This window comes from Ctenocephalides felis, unplaced genomic scaffold, assembly GCF_003426905.1.
Source record: "Ctenocephalides felis isolate EL2017-DRISC unplaced genomic scaffold, ASM342690v1 CF-g0.4_SCAFFOLD_01492, whole genome shotgun sequence".
NCBI classification, from domain to species: domain Eukaryota; kingdom Metazoa; phylum Arthropoda; class Insecta; order Siphonaptera; family Pulicidae; genus Ctenocephalides; species Ctenocephalides felis.
Genome location: NW_020537646.1, coordinates 12,983,660 through 13,001,997, shown reverse-complemented (window position 1 = coordinate 13,001,997; position 18,338 = coordinate 12,983,660). Strand labels below are relative to the sequence as shown.

At 29.4% G+C, this 18,338-nt stretch overlaps 1 protein-coding gene across 1 annotated transcript in view; it reads right to left on the bottom strand.

The window, feature by feature from the left end:
- Positions 1-426: 426 nt before the first annotated feature.
- LOC113371622 overlaps positions 427-18,338 on the bottom strand; it is a 30,915-nt gene continuing 13,003 nt past the window's right edge. Inside the window, exons 2-12 of the mRNA XM_026612266.1 lie at positions 11,283-11,580; positions 9,851-10,071; positions 5,847-6,040; positions 4,683-4,915; positions 4,367-4,564; positions 4,031-4,265; positions 3,611-3,786; positions 2,184-2,312; positions 1,860-1,953; positions 981-1,143; positions 427-708 (exon numbers count right to left, since the gene is read on the bottom strand). Of these exons, the coding sequence (XP_026468051.1) occupies positions 594-708; positions 981-1,143; positions 1,860-1,953; positions 2,184-2,312; positions 3,611-3,786; positions 4,031-4,265; positions 4,367-4,564; positions 4,683-4,915; positions 5,847-6,040; positions 9,851-10,071; positions 11,283-11,580 (2,056 nt within the window). The 3' untranslated portion in view covers positions 427-593. The remainder of the gene's footprint in view (positions 709-980; positions 1,144-1,859; positions 1,954-2,183; positions 2,313-3,610; positions 3,787-4,030; positions 4,266-4,366; positions 4,565-4,682; positions 4,916-5,846; positions 6,041-9,850; positions 10,072-11,282; positions 11,581-18,338) is intronic.

The following is an 18,338-nucleotide window of genomic DNA, read 5'->3' as shown; positions in this document are numbered from 1 at the left end:
ACGATAGCATAATTTTAATTTAAAGATATTTTATTGGCAATAATATTTTTTTATAATTGAGACTAGTAATATAAATATGTAAATAACTTATGCTGATGGCTAAGTTCGTACTTTAAAAATTATAAAAAAATTATAAATAATTATAATGTATATTTGCCAGTAGTATATTAAATTTTATTGCTGTAATTTCTTCAATTTTATTTATTCTTTTGAGTCTCTATTTAGAAATTGTCTATTTAGAACTTATTCAAATTCGGTCAAGTGAATTTTATGTTTTTAACGGAATTTGTATACAAATTAATTAAATATTTTATTATTAAGCTTTTATCCAAGGCACAGAAATTTATATGATTACAACTAAACTATCAATCAAATTCACATAAAAATTATAAACTATAATATAATTATTTCTATAGTTCTTCTACGTCAGTTCTTTATATTACTTTCTCATATATACCCTAATCATACATATTCCTACTCTAAAAATATTTTTATTTTATCAATAATTCGAGCAACAGTAATAAGCACTTTGTTTACTCACTCTTGTATTGTTTTATATATTTATATATAATATAATTTTCAAAAAATAAATCCTAATTCCTCGTACTTTCGGCCATCGTCGAAGAAATCCCCGTGGACGTGATGACACTTGGTAAATCTGCACTTGTGGTTACCCTGGATACTATCTGTTCCATCGGCTGCTGGATTCTGTAAAAGACATTTTTTGTCTGAAAATGGTTTCTATTTCATCTTATTTTTTATCAAAACAACAAATGAGAATAATTTTCACAAAAGTAATCACTATATTAGGCAAAATAATAAATCTTGGTCAACTTGGTCAACATGATCCACAAAATAACTACCAATTTGACCAATACAGTTGATGTTGGACCAAGAGAATTTTTTTCTATTTGAATGGTGGTAAGTGATGTTTAAGTAATAAAATTTATTTCATTTTATTAGAAAATCTTTTTACTCACAAAGGTATGTGTGTAGAAAGGTGAGCTGATGTCTGTGCTGAACCAATGGGAGAAGGACAACTTGAATTTAAGGAGTAATGTCCACCGTTGGTACTGACTAATATATCCGGTTTTATATCACTCTGAGTGATGTACAAAGATTGCTGCATATTAATTTTTGAATCTGAAAAATTATGCAGTAATAATTAAATTAAAAATGTTATGTTATTTCATTTCATGGACAGAAAAGACCTAAGTAAATGATTTAAATAAGTGTGAACAATTTTGTTGAAGCTATTATTCTCCTTATGGTACAGCTAGACATTAACAAACCCTTAAAAAAGTATGAATTTATTAAAATTTAAATTTATGAATTTAATGTTTTGGAAAATATTTTTGAATTTGTCAAGTAATGTGAACAAAATAGTTCCACTGCGTCTTAGGAATTCTATACAGAAACTTTATTTGAAAAAATGATCTAATATTGTTAAAAAAATATCACTGAATGAATGCCAAAGTCAACAATAAAAAAGTTTATTCCTGAATTAATAATTAAATGGTATTAATGTAGTAGAAAGTACATAAGCACTACTTCTCAAAGATTAAATCTGTTTTTGTGGTTAATGACACAAGGTTTTTAATGCATTTTTTCACATTGCACTACAAACAAGAATAAAATATATTCCAATTAACTGAACTGTGTTTTAAATAATAGTTGGACATATTTTTCTGGAGGCTTCCGATTGAAAATAAGCCTATGTCGGGCACTGCGTTGTGAAATGACAATGGCTATTGAAAATCTCTCACACTATTCTTTCTTGAATCGATTTGGAGATGGAGTAAGGCAATACTACCCATTATTTTTTATTATTATTATCATTTTTTTTTTCATAATCTTACCTAAACTATGTGCTTTGCCATGATTATAAGATGTTTTTGGTTTGCGTTTCCTCGTTTGAATTCCTTCTTTTTTCATACTCATTGGTCTATCAACCTGTAAATAATATATATACATTAAAAACTATATTTATATAACAAATTGATAGAAAATATGGTTATTTGATTCCTTATAAAATAATTCAATTAATATTGAATGCTTCACTGCTCCTTTGTTCGTCAAGTACACTTTTACGGTTACTTTTCATATGATATTTGAAAATTATACACTTCGAAGCATTTTGATAATAAAAAAATAAATTATAACTATAAAATACTCATACTTACATTATGCAGTTTATAATATAATCCACAAGCATTACACACTGGCTCTCCAGAATGATTTCTTCTCCATAAAGTAGTATTGGTTGTCTTACAATTTGCACAAACTACACCAGTACGACGACTATTTCCAGACTACAATGAATAAAAATAAAACTTAATAAATTTGAGATACTTAAGAATTGTTTTCTTATATTAAAAATAAACACTAATAATTGAAAACGATGTATAAAAGTGCAAAATCAGGAACAAGGTCTTTTAATTTCTGAAACTCTTCTTATATTACAACAATTTTAAGAATGATATTTATGATGTAGGGGTTTTGGTATTATTTCATTAAAGAATTCGTTATAATACAAGTTTACTATACTTTATTAATTTAATAGGTATGGTCGATAGATTTCTCCAACAACTATTTTTGGGTTGTGAAACCATGCCTGACTGAATCATTTTTTCTACAATGTAATTTTTTTTGTACTTTCCAATTTTTTATATGTGAAGAAGATTAGGCATATTTTAAATTATTTCATTCATACAATGTATAACCAAAATTTATTTTAAATAAATTTATTTAACTTAATTCATCCATCTAATTAATTAAATTAAACCCCTAAAATAAAACGTGAAAAGACACAGCTCGTTTGCTGTATTAGTTTCACGAGTAAATAAAATTTTTATTAAGTTGTAATGAATAAACATATCAATATATTACACGTGAACATCTAAAACAATTTGCGTAGACTTACATCTATAAATTAGGCAAGCATACAATAAACTTAAAGCGTTTATTAACGTTAACACGTCCATCAGAAATGTGTCATTTTCACTATAAGTGTTAACAAAAAAAAGATCATTACACTTCAAAATCAATAATAATTTTACTCGTCAGAATAAATATTTTTTATTCTGTCTGTCTGGTATTTCCTAAAAAACTGGGCCACATTTGACAATAGAAAAACGACGACCGCACCTTTGTTAAGTAAACACGCGTTTCCTTGTCGGAATTGTAAGAACTGTAAATTGCTTAGTAGTAGACGCAATTCTTCGAAAAAGTTATGAATTGGTAAAAATCTTGATTAGGATATGACAAGCTTTAATTATTGAAGGTCAATGATAAATGAAACTAGTGGTGCATGGCTTCGTGCCTTAAGGCAAATTGCTGGAACTTCCCGTACCGAAAAATAAATTTAATAAAAAAAAAACTTTACAAAACATAGATTTTTTAGAAATTTTGAAATATTTGAAAAAATTTGACTTTTTTGAAAAATTGGATTAAAAAATTGTATCCGCACACACACACGCACACACACATACAGTCACACATACATCTATTTTTTCTAAGGTATCCCAAAAAGTTCAGAAACATCAAATATATGAAAATTATATCACAAATTTTTGATACTATATTTTTGATCTATTTATAATCAACTTACCGCAGATGGTTTATTTTTGTGTCCCCTGACTGGGGGCCTGTTGACACCATTTATTTTATTATACAATCCACATGCATTGCACAAATAATGTCCTGTTCCGTCCCTGCGCCACAGAGGCGTTACAGAAGCCGCACAATTCACACATTCCTTCACATTTTGAACATAAATATTTTCACCTAAAAATAATATAATGAATAAATTTCAACTGTAATATATGAAAAATATATTACTATATTTCTATTGTAATTTTAATTAATTTAAATATACAAGTTTCCAAGCAAAAATATATGGAAGGTAAAGCAATGGTAAGATAAGGTACATGAGATAGCCATCAGACAGCTTCATATAAAATTTGTGATTCATGGTAAATTGAAGGTTAGATCTTAATGTTGTTCCTTAAAAAAATTTCTATTTTATTACCATCAAAATTGTCATTGACAACCCACTCCGATCCACTAATCGGGTAACTTGTATAAACATGGGTTGGCGGTTCTTGGAGCAATTCCGAAGATCCTTGCTGCAAATAAGTTCCTGTACCATATTCCACTGATGATGCACTCACTGGTTGAGCACTGTTGACCCAAATAAAGTTTTGTCCAGGATCTGCTTTGGCTCCAAATCGATACGATTGATTTCCGCCACTGTACAAAGTCACCTAAAAAATAACAAGAACTATTAATCCTCAAGGTAAATGATAATAAGGTAAAAATTATAAAAAAATTATATGATTATGAATTTAACTATCTATCAACTTACATGGGAGTTTGGTGATCCTGGTGGTTGACTTTCGTACGTTCCATTTTCAGGAACATAGAATAATTGTTTAGTTCCAGGGTTAAGGCTTGGGTCACCTTTGTACATGATTTGATGTTGGGCAGATGTTGGACTGTCATCAGTCCTAGAATGAATATATTGTCCTGGGTAGTTTGTAATGTAACTTCCACTGGATTGGTACTATGAAAGAGAAAAATTAATTAATAATTTTTAATTAGTATTCTGATTTGATTTGGTTCAGATGTTGGAATTAATAGTTTTTGATTCTTTGATGACAATTACTAAATTTATATCTTACATGTTGGGGACTTCCTTGTTCCGCGTAACTGCCAGCAGTTGCTCTGCCGGCTGGTCCAATTTGCATCAGGACCTGCTTCGACTGCTGCGGCATCGGCGTCAAATCAGTATAAACTGAAGTGGCCCCCTTACTCTCAGCTAATAATTCGTACTTGATTTCGCCTGCAGGAGAACTTGCATAAGTCATATGCAACTCTTCTGGATGCACTGCATTCAAAGGAGGCGTTGTAACCGCTGGAAAAAAATACATTCTATTAATTACAATTCATATATTACAGGTTTTTTGATATTTTTTTAATTAATTTATATCCCATAATATAAGGACATTCAGTTTCACTTTTTGTCTTTTTTTAATATAGCTTGTTTGAATGGCAACCCAAAGGTTGTCCTATCCTACTTCTGGCTATACTTAATAGCATTTCTGACTTGATACTTTTATATGCAGCTATGTCCACGATAGGCAATTTTTACTTGAGATTATATTTATCTATAGCCTCAAGTGGAAATTAGACATCATGCTGCTTGATGTCGAGCTTGGCTGAGGTTAGGATCAAAACCTGGACTAGGGTTTGCTAGTTCACGTTTTCACCACGGCTGGTCAACATTAAAGAATATGATATGTAAAATAATTTCTGCAGAAAATTTGGAGTTTCTAATAATCTAACTACTAATGAACCGATTCTGCCGCATAACAGACAAATGTTATGGCAAGGCTATATTATGAAAACTAATTTGTTCTAAATATTGACAAAAGCCATGTGGTTGCTACACAGTCATGCGTTTTTTCAGGTTGTCAGATAGAAAACTTAACCTAGAAACCGCACAAATGTCAAAAAACGATCTTAAATAACAGGGTCTTTTTGACTCAGCTTCATAACATAAGAGTGAGGTTGCAGTTTGTGTGTAAATCGCCTGAATGCACAGCAAATGCATGATATTTTGATAGTATTCAGTATAATTCAGAAACATAATGTATGGAAGTTGGAGCATAACATGGCCTTGCCATAACATTGGTCTGTTGTGTGGTAGAATCGGCCTATAAATTTCAGGATTCGACTAGTGTTACAGAAAGCATATTAGATTACATAACAAAAACATCATGCTCATAGCTGTTTAGGTATTATTGTGATAACTTTGTGAGCATTTATAAAATTTTTCTACTAACCAGATATAAGTGGCGAAGGATGCTCGAACTGAGGTCCTGTTTCATATGATCTTGTCAGCAATATTTGGCCCTCGGCGTGTTCAGTTGGGGTCATATATCGTTCTTGGCCTTCTCCTGTCGCATATCGTACGGACATGGGACTAATGTTTTCCATCCCATGATTGTAGGTTTCAATATTTTCAGAATATAAATACCTAAAAAATAATAAATAGATTAGAAATATTTTTATTATGAAATTAAAGTAATTAGCTGCAAGTAAGCATTGTAGAATTGCTTGATATAGATCGTTAGGATCATCGAGATAATTTTAAGAATCGTTTGGTAAAGGGAGTTTGAAACAGATTTATTTTAAGAATATTCATTTAATCGCAATTATATTTTTCTAACACAAATTTTCTGATTTTTGAAGAAGTTTGATCAACAAAAGTGCCGATTATGTACTTTCAATGATATAGTACGCCTACAAAACAAACCATTTCGGATGCACATCATACAATTCAGGTATTTGTGAATATATTGAAATTAAATTTGTCAGAAATTTTTGCAATTACTTAATGAAAAAATATAACTCATTATTATATCATTAATTCATAAGTTTTAATCTAAGTCATCAGACTGAAATAAATTTATACACCTTATTCCTTTATTGGAGTGCTGTTCTACCAATGATTACCAATCCTAATTAATACTTTAGGCTTATTTTATAAATTTATTCAAATTTGACTATATATGAAACATAAATAAAACAAAAAAGTATAATGAAAAATATAAATGGAAAAATAAAATTCAATAATAATTGAAAAATTTATAAGAAGATATTTATTCGAGTTATAGCCATTAAACATGTATCAAGATGTTATTGTTAATTTTTATATTTAAGCCTTAGTTTATTTTAAAAATCTATAATCTCTAACTGATCATTTAGAAATTCATATCCTGATTTGATTATGAGCTTATTTTGTATTCAATTAGCATTCTATATTTTGGACAAAATACATGAATGAAGAAGATTGAAGTTTATCGTATTTGCCGCCCAATATGATATGTTTTAAGCAAAAAGAGCAGATAAGGGTATGTTTTAATCTAAGAACAGATAAGGATAAAAATATGTTTAATTTAAATAATTTACCAAAATATAGACTTAAAATCCTCGAACCACATTAATCTAATCTTTTATACTTCAATTCGATTTTACCAGGTTATATTACCATTTTATTCCGTTTATATCAAATGCAAAATTTATTTCTCGGTCACTCTTCATAACGGTTGTTTATTTTCGGAGTTTATAAACATGTGCGCATTGACAATGCATTGCAATTTGTCATTCAATCGAAATAAGTCGGGTTTAATACTAGTTAGTGTCGATTTATATCTCGGTGTGGACAGTTGGATAAGCAAATTTAATTTGATGTGAAATTTATATAGTAATTCTTGAAAATAATCATTTCAGTGTCTGAAAGACTAAGAATTAGTGAGGAAATTGCCGGAAGAGACGTGCTTAGACAAAAGCGAGAGGATTTATAAGGTAAAAACTATTCAACATGTTCATATAATTTTTTTTTCAGAAATCTAGGCACGTTTTGCAATTCTAATAATTCTGATCCATTCCTATAATATTTTACAATTAATAAATTCATAACAGGCCCAGACCAAGTGGTTGGTATTAACCTGCGCACGTTTTTGCAATTCTAATGGTTCTGATTCATTACTATAATGATATATTCCAATTAAAAAATAAACGAGGGGCTAAGACTAAATGGTTGGTATTAGATTCCAGAATCAGTATTTTAATTATTATTTGGTAATATGCCTTCTAAAAGTTGTTAATGTAAACGCTCTGAACGTGAATTTTGATGATGTCCTCAAATATCTTATATCATGATGAAGACAAAAGCCTCACGTGTTTTCTATAATTTTTGCAATTATATGGAGGCTCCAACTAGAACTTTTGTTGTATACTTTTTTGACATTTTTTTTTAATTTATTTGGATAGTAATAAAATCAAGGAGTTTTTGGGGCGTCCATTAATCACGTGAGATTTTTAGGGGAAAGAGGGGTTTGACAAAAAATTACGAAATATCACGTGGGGAAGGAGGGGTATAGTAAGATATCACGTGAATACATTTTTTAGCTGATTTTTATTTTTAAATCCCAAAATATAAAAAAAACATATTTTACCATTTTTTCTCGTAATTAAAAATACACGTAATGTTTGGAGGGGAGAGGGTAAATTTTTGAATATCACTACAGATTACCAAGGGACAGAGGGGTCCAAATAATCTTGAAAAATTGATCACGTGATTAATGGACGCTCACGTGATTAATTACGATCTGTTGCAATGATACTTCTTCTAAACTGCATCGTATTTTAGAAGACAACCCAATGGTTGTCTTATCTTTTGATGATATTTTGTATTATAAGACTACCCAATGGTTGTCTTGTCTAATCGTAATGAAATCATCATGCCAAAAATGATGAATTTTATAATTACAATAAAGTGGTGTCTTTTCTGAATTTTTTGAATCCAGTGTTTTTAACACGTTAAATGCCATGACAATATCAAAAAAAAATTTTCGTCGTTACATGAATACATTATTAGATAATTTAGTTAAAAATGTATCAAGGAAACTTAATGTATCAAAGAAAATAAAATTTTGCCAAGATTTCTGGAATCTTCATTTCACACATATATGACTGGCATTCCTTATATTAAAACTATTACTCTTCTACCCAATCGCGTTTGTCAGAATTTTATGTCACATGGCTCATGTAGAATTTATTAGAGTCAGACACATATGTCTGACATGGCAATAAACGTGTTAATTTAAAATATAATTATAAAAACTCAGTAGGAATTACAATGTAGTTAAAATGAATTTTCCACACTATTCCAACAACTTTTCGAGAAATCGATGTTATATGCTTCTGTGTTGCATAATGACACTGAAATAAACAAACGCCTGTGTATGCAATGAGTTGAATTTAGAAATCTTTTGGAAACCGATATTGTTAAATTATTAGATGACTAAATTATTTAGTTTATAATTTAAAACTTGTTGTTTTGGTAATAAATAATAATTTTTATATAATTTTATAATACAATTTTTATTTGGCAGATCACCTCTGGGTGACCTTTCGACCTTTTTTCCTTATATACTTAACCTTAGATACCTAAATACTTATTTACTTATAATTACTGAATGTTGTTTATAACGACAGATTGTAATTTATATAAGCAAATAAAAAAAATATTTGTTATTATTATTTTTTCATTGGTTTGGTACAAGGAACAAAAAAGATTTAATATAGGGCCATGTTGGACGTAAACAGTGTTTTTCCAGGAATTTTTGAGGAATGAACAATATTGGCCCAAGGCTATGTTACATTCCAGTTGTCATACAAAATGTTACTAAATACTGTCATGATGCTATTTATTTGCTGTGCAGACGTTTTACACATAAAATGCAACTTCACCCATATGTTATCAAGCCATATGTCAACGATCGAGTTATGATAACATCGCTTTTTCAACATTTGTGCGTTTTCTAGGTTAGGTTTTTTGTCTAAAACGCCTGATTGCTCAGCAACCACATAGGATTTTGCCAATTTTTAGTACCACTTTATATGAAAACTGATACACAATAAATTATATTACTGTATAAAGCCGATTGGCGTACAAATAAATAAATAAATAAATAAATAAAATAGCCTTGCCATAGCATTGGTCTTTTTCACAGCAAAATCGGACCATAAGTTTCTTTGTTATAGTTTTAACTAAATTATCTGATAAAACAACCAAGAGCACATATTCTTCAGAATCTTATTCTGATATTATCGTAGTGATTAACTTGTTAAAGAAATAAATTAAAATCATACAGATTTGTTATTTTTTAGTTTCCAGCATTCCAGAAATCATATTATACAGATGATTCTTGGTTTGCTAGATTTTTGCGGTCTTGTGATCAATAATAAAGCAGTTGTAAATCAAAATGTTTATCTTTACCTTTCCTGTGGAGCGTATTTCCGTTCTGAACTCGTATATTGCAATTCATTTGAAGATTGTTGTTGTTGTTGTTCATTGCTCGTTTGTTGTTGAGACGCGGACGGACTGTAACTTTCGGCAACTGTAATCAATGTTTCGTGTTCTGTTGTATTTTCATTGTTGTACTCGTAGTGACTTCTCGGTATTGATTGTTCATAGGGCTCTGATTTTGGAATATCTCTCTGAAATAATATATAATATATTATAAAACTAGTGGGGCGCATGGCATCGCGCCTTAAGGCAAATTGCTGGAACTTCCTGTACCAAATTTTTTTGTTTTAAATATAAACATTTTTGAAAAAAAATTACTCTGAAAAATTAGATTTTTGAGAAACTATAAATTTTTGACAAAAATTTACTTTTTTTCTGAAAAAAAGATTTTTTGAAGAAAAGTGTATTTTGAAATATTTTGGAAATTCTGAACTTTTTTTCAAAGCAATCGTACTGCTTTAACTGCATAGAGACGAAATATCGAAGCGCGTATGCGCCGCGTCGCCATCTAACGGATAAGCATTGGTACGGAATAACCCATAGGAATGTAAACAAAATTTATACTTATTGTTAAAATCTCTATAAAATATTTAATAATTTGATGTGCATATGTCTAATGATCATTTTTGACCGCCAAATGGCATTTTTTTTTTACTTTTTTTACTAGATCTCCGAAACCGTTAGACCTACCTTCATGAAAATTTGATTACTTATTCATCTTGTTAATATAAGTAAAATTTTGAATTATTCAAATCGGTCGCTCCGTTCTCTTAAAAACTGAATTACCGTTTTTTGGCACTTTTTGCCTCATATTTTCGGAACGGCTAGACTTGCCTTTGCCAAAAATTAATCAGCACGTCTCCTTATCAATACAAATCGAATGTTCTTTGAATTCAAATCTGATGAATCAAATCGCTTCATCCGTGTTCCCGAAATCGTCGACGAAAATTTGCATCCAAACCACACACACACACATACATTCATTTTTTCTAAGGTATGCCAAAATGATATATAAAAATTTTATTTTCGATTGTTTTGCGATTACTATACTTGCCTTACGGGAAGTTAAAAATTTGCTAATGTTTCCTATGGAATTGATAGAGATATTAAAAATACACACAATAGACATACTAAAAAGTAGCTTTTTATATTAATTAACTGGCCTCAGACCTTTTATAAGTTTTATTAATTTGTTATAATGATTTCTTAATAACGTGATTTTATTTGCAACTTATTGGGTTGCCATCTATCAAACAGACTGATGTCAAGTCAAAAAATTAGCCAACCCTTATAAACTATTAGATTCTGATTGCTGGTAAAAAAAAGTATGATTAGGGGGCTTAAATATAAAACTTCTTTCCTTTGCCAATGATTAAATTAATTTAAAATTTTCATTATTTACCACATGTTGTGCATCTTCACGATCAGGAGTAGCACATGTTGTTGTAATATGTCCAGCAGTAGTTATGGTCCTTACAACCTGCGGCTGTCTCCTCAATGTGATGACAGTGTTTGGATATTCCAATTGTTCGTTCTTCTGAGGAGATCCGTTATTTTCTTGCAATTCTTCCAAATTATTGTTATTATTTCTGATCTGCTCCTGGGGATGTTGAGGAGAACCTGCGGCACTGGACGGCTCCGATTTTGGAGCCGAGACCGCTTCTTGCTGTCCCGTCGCTTCCATTCTTGACACTAGTAATCTGGGGGAAAAAAATAATTTTAATCTATAAAATTATTATAATTTTTATAATCTAAATTTAATATATTGAAATTATTATTAATATAATAATAATGGGTGTGCTGCCCTAGGGCAGGTCCGTGAGCTGAGTTAAACTCCAACTCGATTCAGAGAATAATGTGCGAGAGATATCCCATTGCCATTTCACACCGCAGTACCCTTAAGCTTATTTTCAATTGGAAACATATTTTTGATCTATATTTTCAATTGAAAATGGACATCGCGCTGCCCGATGTCATATTGCCGTTAACGATCTTCGCCACGACGAATCATACCATGTTGAGTATACCGGTTCTCGTCCGATTATTAATATATCTTAAAAATAGTCCCAAAATTGGAACAAATTATGTATAAAAAAATTATACATAAAATGAAAATGTCTAAACGAATTTGAAATTAATTTAATTTCAATATCACAAACGTAAAACCAAAATTTCTCTGTTTTATTTATCGTACTTAAAAGCAGTTAAAACAGGATCATTTGTCTAGTATGAAACAAAGTTCAGTATATTTAGCATAATTTATTTTATAGATTTTTTAATTCATGTGTAATTACGTAATATAGACTTATTGATTTATTTACCTATGACTTAACTAAACCTATGACCCTGGGAAATTTTATTGATTATTTTGCACTTATAGCCTTATTTGCTGTGACTTATAGTCAAAGATGTCATATCTTATTTTCAAAACACTTGTTCAAAAAGATTTATATCTAACAATGATAAGATTTAAAAAAGTCCAGATCTACTGAGATCTTAAGAAATAATTAATGCTAAAATAATTAGAGAAAAAAAATTGTACAAAAATTACGTTTTTTCGGAAATTTTAACATTATTCGCAGAACTTCTCCCAAGGGGGGAGATAACTACAATTGCAATGTTTCAAATATTATTTTAAAAAATCACATTTTTTTACAAAATTTGTGAAAGTAAATTTTGTTATATCGGCTTTCGCCAAAGGCAGGAATTTTATAATTTTTTTAACCATATCTAGGAAACTTACAAAATCTCCTCTCAAAAGGGAAGAAACAAGAGTCTTGCATATCATTTTAAGAATCACTAAATTCTTTACGAAATTTGTAACAGGAAAATTTGCATTATATTTCATTATATGTAGGGATTTAGTTACACAACAAATTCTTATTAACAATGGCCATTTATATGTTGAAATTCAATCGTTCTATTTATTTAAACGTGTATGTTTACAATGCTTATTAATTTCTTCATCGACAGCCTATTGAACTGATAACGATTGTACAAATATGATGCATTAAGTGCTCTACAAATATTGCTCTATATTATTAATTTTTTACTTAAGCAAATTATATGAAATAAGTGTTTTTACTAAGAATTTCATCTTGAGTCCGTTTTTTTTTAAAGAATGAATAATAAATGCTTCGTCTTAATGCAAAGGCTATTGTCAAGTGCACACTTAGAATTAATATAAGCTTGGTAGAAATTTATATTAGAAATGTTAGTATAATAAAATATGTTAGTTTCTTTGGTCTCAAGATATCACTGATTTGAACATGTCTATCATAGATCTTCTAGTATTCATTACGATTTTAATTAAATTACACAAAATGTTAGCTGTATTTCATATTTTATGACACAATTCATTAAATTTATATGAATCTAGAGTTTTTCTGAGAATATCATATTCAACTAACGTGTATATAGTCCATTTTTGATCTTTCTTCGACGTTTTTTTAAAAACGGCTCGACCGATTTCAAGAATTCAAAGCCATTCGAAGTAGCTCGATAAGGACTACCGTTTGTCAGTTTGGTGCGACTATCAGCCAAGCCGTTTTTCTGTAATTAGCAACAAAGTGTAAAAATGTTCTTCCACGTTTTAGCCCACAATCTTAAATCGATTTTAAAATCTGTTTTAAAGATATTGATTGGGAATCGTGTTGATCACTTTTTGGTAAAGATCGGTCAGGCCATTTCTTCATAATTAATTATTGAATTTTCTTTGTCAATTTGTATACCTACTCATAAATTTGTGTACTTTGTATACTCATTTGGTAGTCTGAAATAACATACTAAATATTATAGGCCTACGATAAGCGGTTCAATTATAAAAATTCATCAAAGTTTATAATATCGCACCTGAGTGATTCTAATCAGAATCTGTGCCAAAGCATATGTACGATCTGTGGTGTTTCTTAGATGCCTACTCATTACAGTTGACGTCCACACTTAAAAAAAATATGAAACATGATTAGAATACGAAATAGTTAAAACAATTTTTTTTTGTTTTACAGATGAAATAAAGTGTTAAGCAAATTAATTTAGTTCATACAATTACAGATATTTCATGTATACTTCAGAAATATCAATTGGAAATAGTATTGATTATTTTTTAGTAAATGCAAAATAAGGGTCGTCCATTAATCACTTGAGGCTTAAAAAGTGTGAAAGGGTTTTGTCAAAAAATCTGGAAATAGCAATAGTGGAAGGAGGGGGGGAGGGTCTTGTAAGATATCATGAATTTTCATTTTTTTATATGAATTTGAAAAAAAATCAAAAATTTCTAAAAATTTAATGATTTTTTCTAGAAGAAAGAGAAATACAAGAGATATTGGTAGGGAAGGATAATTTTAAGGGGTGGGGTCCAAAAATCCTTGAAAATTGACGTCCCCTAAGCAGTTAAAAATTACCTAAGTATCTTAATCTCAATTTTTAGTTATTATTTTGATTATGTATACGTTCATACAACTTGCCTAAAGGCATAGCTGATAATGTTACTTACAACTAGTTGATTTAGTTTTTTTTTTTGGAACCGTGTTGAAATCTTTGACAAATGATTAAATATTGATATTTCTTTATCGATGGAAAGGTAATTTTGGGGGGAGGTTCCAAAAATTCTTGAAAATTGACCCATTCTAATTAGAATCTGTGCCGAAGCATATGTATGTATGGTCTGTGGTGTTTTGTAGATGCCTGCTGATTACAATTGAAGTCCACACTTAAATAAAATATAATTTTAGAATACGAAATAACAGTGATGAGTATTGACGTCCCCTAAACAGTTGAACATTACCTAAGTACCTTAATCTCAATTTTTATTTATTAGGTTGGTTATGTATACGTATAGATAAGTTCATACAACTTGCCTGAAGGCAAGGCTGAAATGCTACTTGCAAGTTTGTTTTTTAATATAAAATTTCTTTATCCTCAATGAACCTTCTTTTGGCGTCAGTTAACATCAGCATCCGCAATAACAACATCCTAATTATTTAAGGTGACATAAATAATGACCGACATAGGTGGCCGGACATGGCGAAAAATCTAGTGCACGTCAGTTAGGCGATAAATTTTGTATGTAAAAAAAACGTTTTAAATGAGTTCATTTTTTTCTGACTCCGGAGTCAACGCTGTAGTAGACCAGCTATAAATCTTCCGATGAGCGCTTAGCTGAGACGTTATAGGTTTTTATTTCGATAGATGCATTTATTGTTTCGGGTGTCGCGTCCTTACGGCGTCATGTGTCGCATACCGTCCATGCGTCCAGTTACCGGCCATCGCGGCCAGGTAACTGGCGCCCGCGCTAAAGTGTTTTACTGTGTAACGCTTGGGGATCACACCTCGTCGTTTTTGCTGGGCACTGGGCAGGCGCGCGGACTCCATAGTGATTGGGATACATTGAATAATCGATTATTATAAATTCATTAGTAATCAACATTATTGAGGGAATATTAGAATATTAATAAAATCGCTAGAAATATTTCAAACAAAGTTGTCTGATTATATTATATGTATTCATAGATTAACACATTTCAATGTAAGATTTCCCTCATTATATAAATGTTTCATTTTAAAATTCTATACCAATAATACGCCTCGGTTTGGCCGGGAAAGCAAAGATAATAGGTAAATTAACAAAAATTGTGAAAATAACCAAATTAAGGGGGTATTCTAGTGTAGAAATTCAAAAAATCGATTTTTTTTATTTCATATTTTCAAGTTTAACTATCTACGAATATGGGTACGAAAAGGTTTTTGAAAATTTGAATTATTTTCGGAGATATAGGCATTTGACGGTCTCCATACTGGTTTGGCTTCACGCAAAACATTAAATGCGTTTTTCAGAACAGACTTTTTCAGACTTTTTCGAGTTTTAATCGACCGATTCACTTGAAATGTTCAGAGAGTTTTGTTTATAGACATATCTATAGCCCGAACTAGGATTATCCCCAAATTCCAATTTTTACTATTTTTAAAAAATTCTAGAACTCAAAAAATAGTAAAATAAACACTTTTTTTCAAATAGTCGCCAATTTGTAAAAAAAATTTTTTACTCGTCGCTAGTTCGGGCGATTGCGACATCATTGTAGATATAATCTTTTTATTTTTTGCATTTCCGAATGCTAGGAGGGCTGAAATCATGTCAAGACTGAGGTGCCAATTTTTTGACGCTGCCAGTTTCTACAATTTTCAACTTTTTTATTTTTTAATTTTTGTTTTGTCTTTTAATAATATTAATAAATAAGTTGTAAAAAAATGGATAGTAAAAACATTCATTGCTTTCTTTTACGACACTTTAAAAATAACCTAAAATTCATTGCTCTACACTAGAATACCCCCTTAATTAAAAAAAATTGAATAGATTGTTATACAAGGCTCAAAAGCGAGAAAAACGGATATAAAACGAAGATAAAAAGTATCACATATAAGTTCTTACAAAAAGTCCGCAATTCCGATTAAAAAAATTATTAATATAAAAAAGTGATTTTTGTGTAGCCTTAAATAGCATTTGTTATTATTATTAAAGCCGTTTCAAAGATAAGGGACAAAAAGTGCAAAAACTGCCAATTCAGTTTTTGGGAGGACGGAGGATCCGATTTGAATGATTCAACAAACATTTCACTTGAATGAAGAATATATTAAATGTTTGGGAAGGCAGGTCCAGGGGCCCAGAAAAATAAATGATCATCACATATGCTCATCAAATTATAAAAATTTTGATAATTAGTTCGATTTCTATGGATTTTGTACAAAGATTTATAATATATAAATTGACTTATATAGCTCAATGTCCTCGATATTTTCTGCAGTATGTTTCAACCAACTTGAATGATATTCAAAAGTTCAAAAAACTTCAAAATACTTTAAAAAGTAGGTACTTTTTCAAATTTTAAAATTTTGAAAAAATTACAAAAAAATTTAAAAAAAATCAAATCATTCAGAAAGCATTTTTTTTTTAATTTCAAAATTCTCAAAAAACTACTTTAAAGTTTTCAAGAAATTTTAAGACTTAAAAATATTAAATCACGGTACGTAAAGTTCCAGCAATTTGCCTCACGATGTCATGCACTACTAGTTTGATGAAGATTCAAACTTTTATTCGCTCTAGTATTTTTGTTAATATTTAATTTGTTTACTATTATATATATATATATATATAGTCTAATATATAGTATATATATATATATATATATATATTAAATAAGTCTCCAGCAATGATTAAATTAAATAAATTAATAAATCTTTTCTTCAATAATATGAATAAAATAGAATAATAAAAGCATAAATAATTCAATTATCAATTTTTATTACTCAGTCGTTAATAGAAAATTGAAATTCTTGTTATCAGTAAGAAATATTTTGGAAATATATTTGTTTATGACACAGTCCAGGGAGCTTATATGGAATTAGCAAAATGCTTAAATTTCTGTAATAAGTATTAAGTGTCAAACTAATACTTCTTGATAAGATGGAAAATAAAATAATAAAAATAAAAAATTCAAAATTACAAATTTAGTCGCTTTCGAAAATGATTGATCGGTCATATTTTGCTTATCATTTTGTTTATGGATGCTCTAGTTTTTATGATAGAGCAATTGGTGTATTCTTTCATAGCAGATAATTAGAGTTTTCAGATTCGTTAGACTTAAAATCATTATAATCCTCTGAATAAAATATTTTACTAGCTTAAAAATAATATAGTATAGCTAAATTAATATTGGAGAAAAATTGTTCCTTATCAACTCTATGTTGTAGAAAAACTAATAAATGACTTATGATTAAAAAATATTACCATCGGCTAGTTAAAAGTTAATATGGGACAAGTCTTTAAATATATTTATGAAAAGTAAATTATTCAAAATGATGTTAATAATTATGATCCAAACTATTCCAACCCGCCGGAATGTCGTAACAACCAAGATTACATTTATTTAAGGATTCTTATTTCCAGATCATGCCTAATCTTTGATCAATCATTTAATTATAAATACAACTTTTCAAAGGAAATTATTTGTTTGTGATAACAGTATTAACTGATTATATATTGAATTTTGGAGATAAGAATTAGGAACACTTGCACGCAATGCGGCTTCTAGTGATTCATTATTTTATCATTTTTTAAGTGATGGTCATAAAATGAGAGTACTTGACAGCAATTCGATATTTTTTTCATAATTTTGAAGGAAAAAAATAAGTGATAATTAAGACGTTACACAAAACCAAAGATTTAAATTTTTCTAATTTTCTTCATATTTTTCTATAATTTGAACAAAAGGTATGAGAGTTTTTTTCCCTAAAAGTTTTCGAAAATTTTCTTTGGAATTTTACTAGATTATTAAATAATGTACACGTTATGCAAATTGGCGGAATTTCCATAAAACTATAAATCATAAGTGTGTGGATAATGATTTCATTTCTTATTAGCTACTATTATGGTCTTTTTGAAAATGTTAGGCCTTGATTTTTT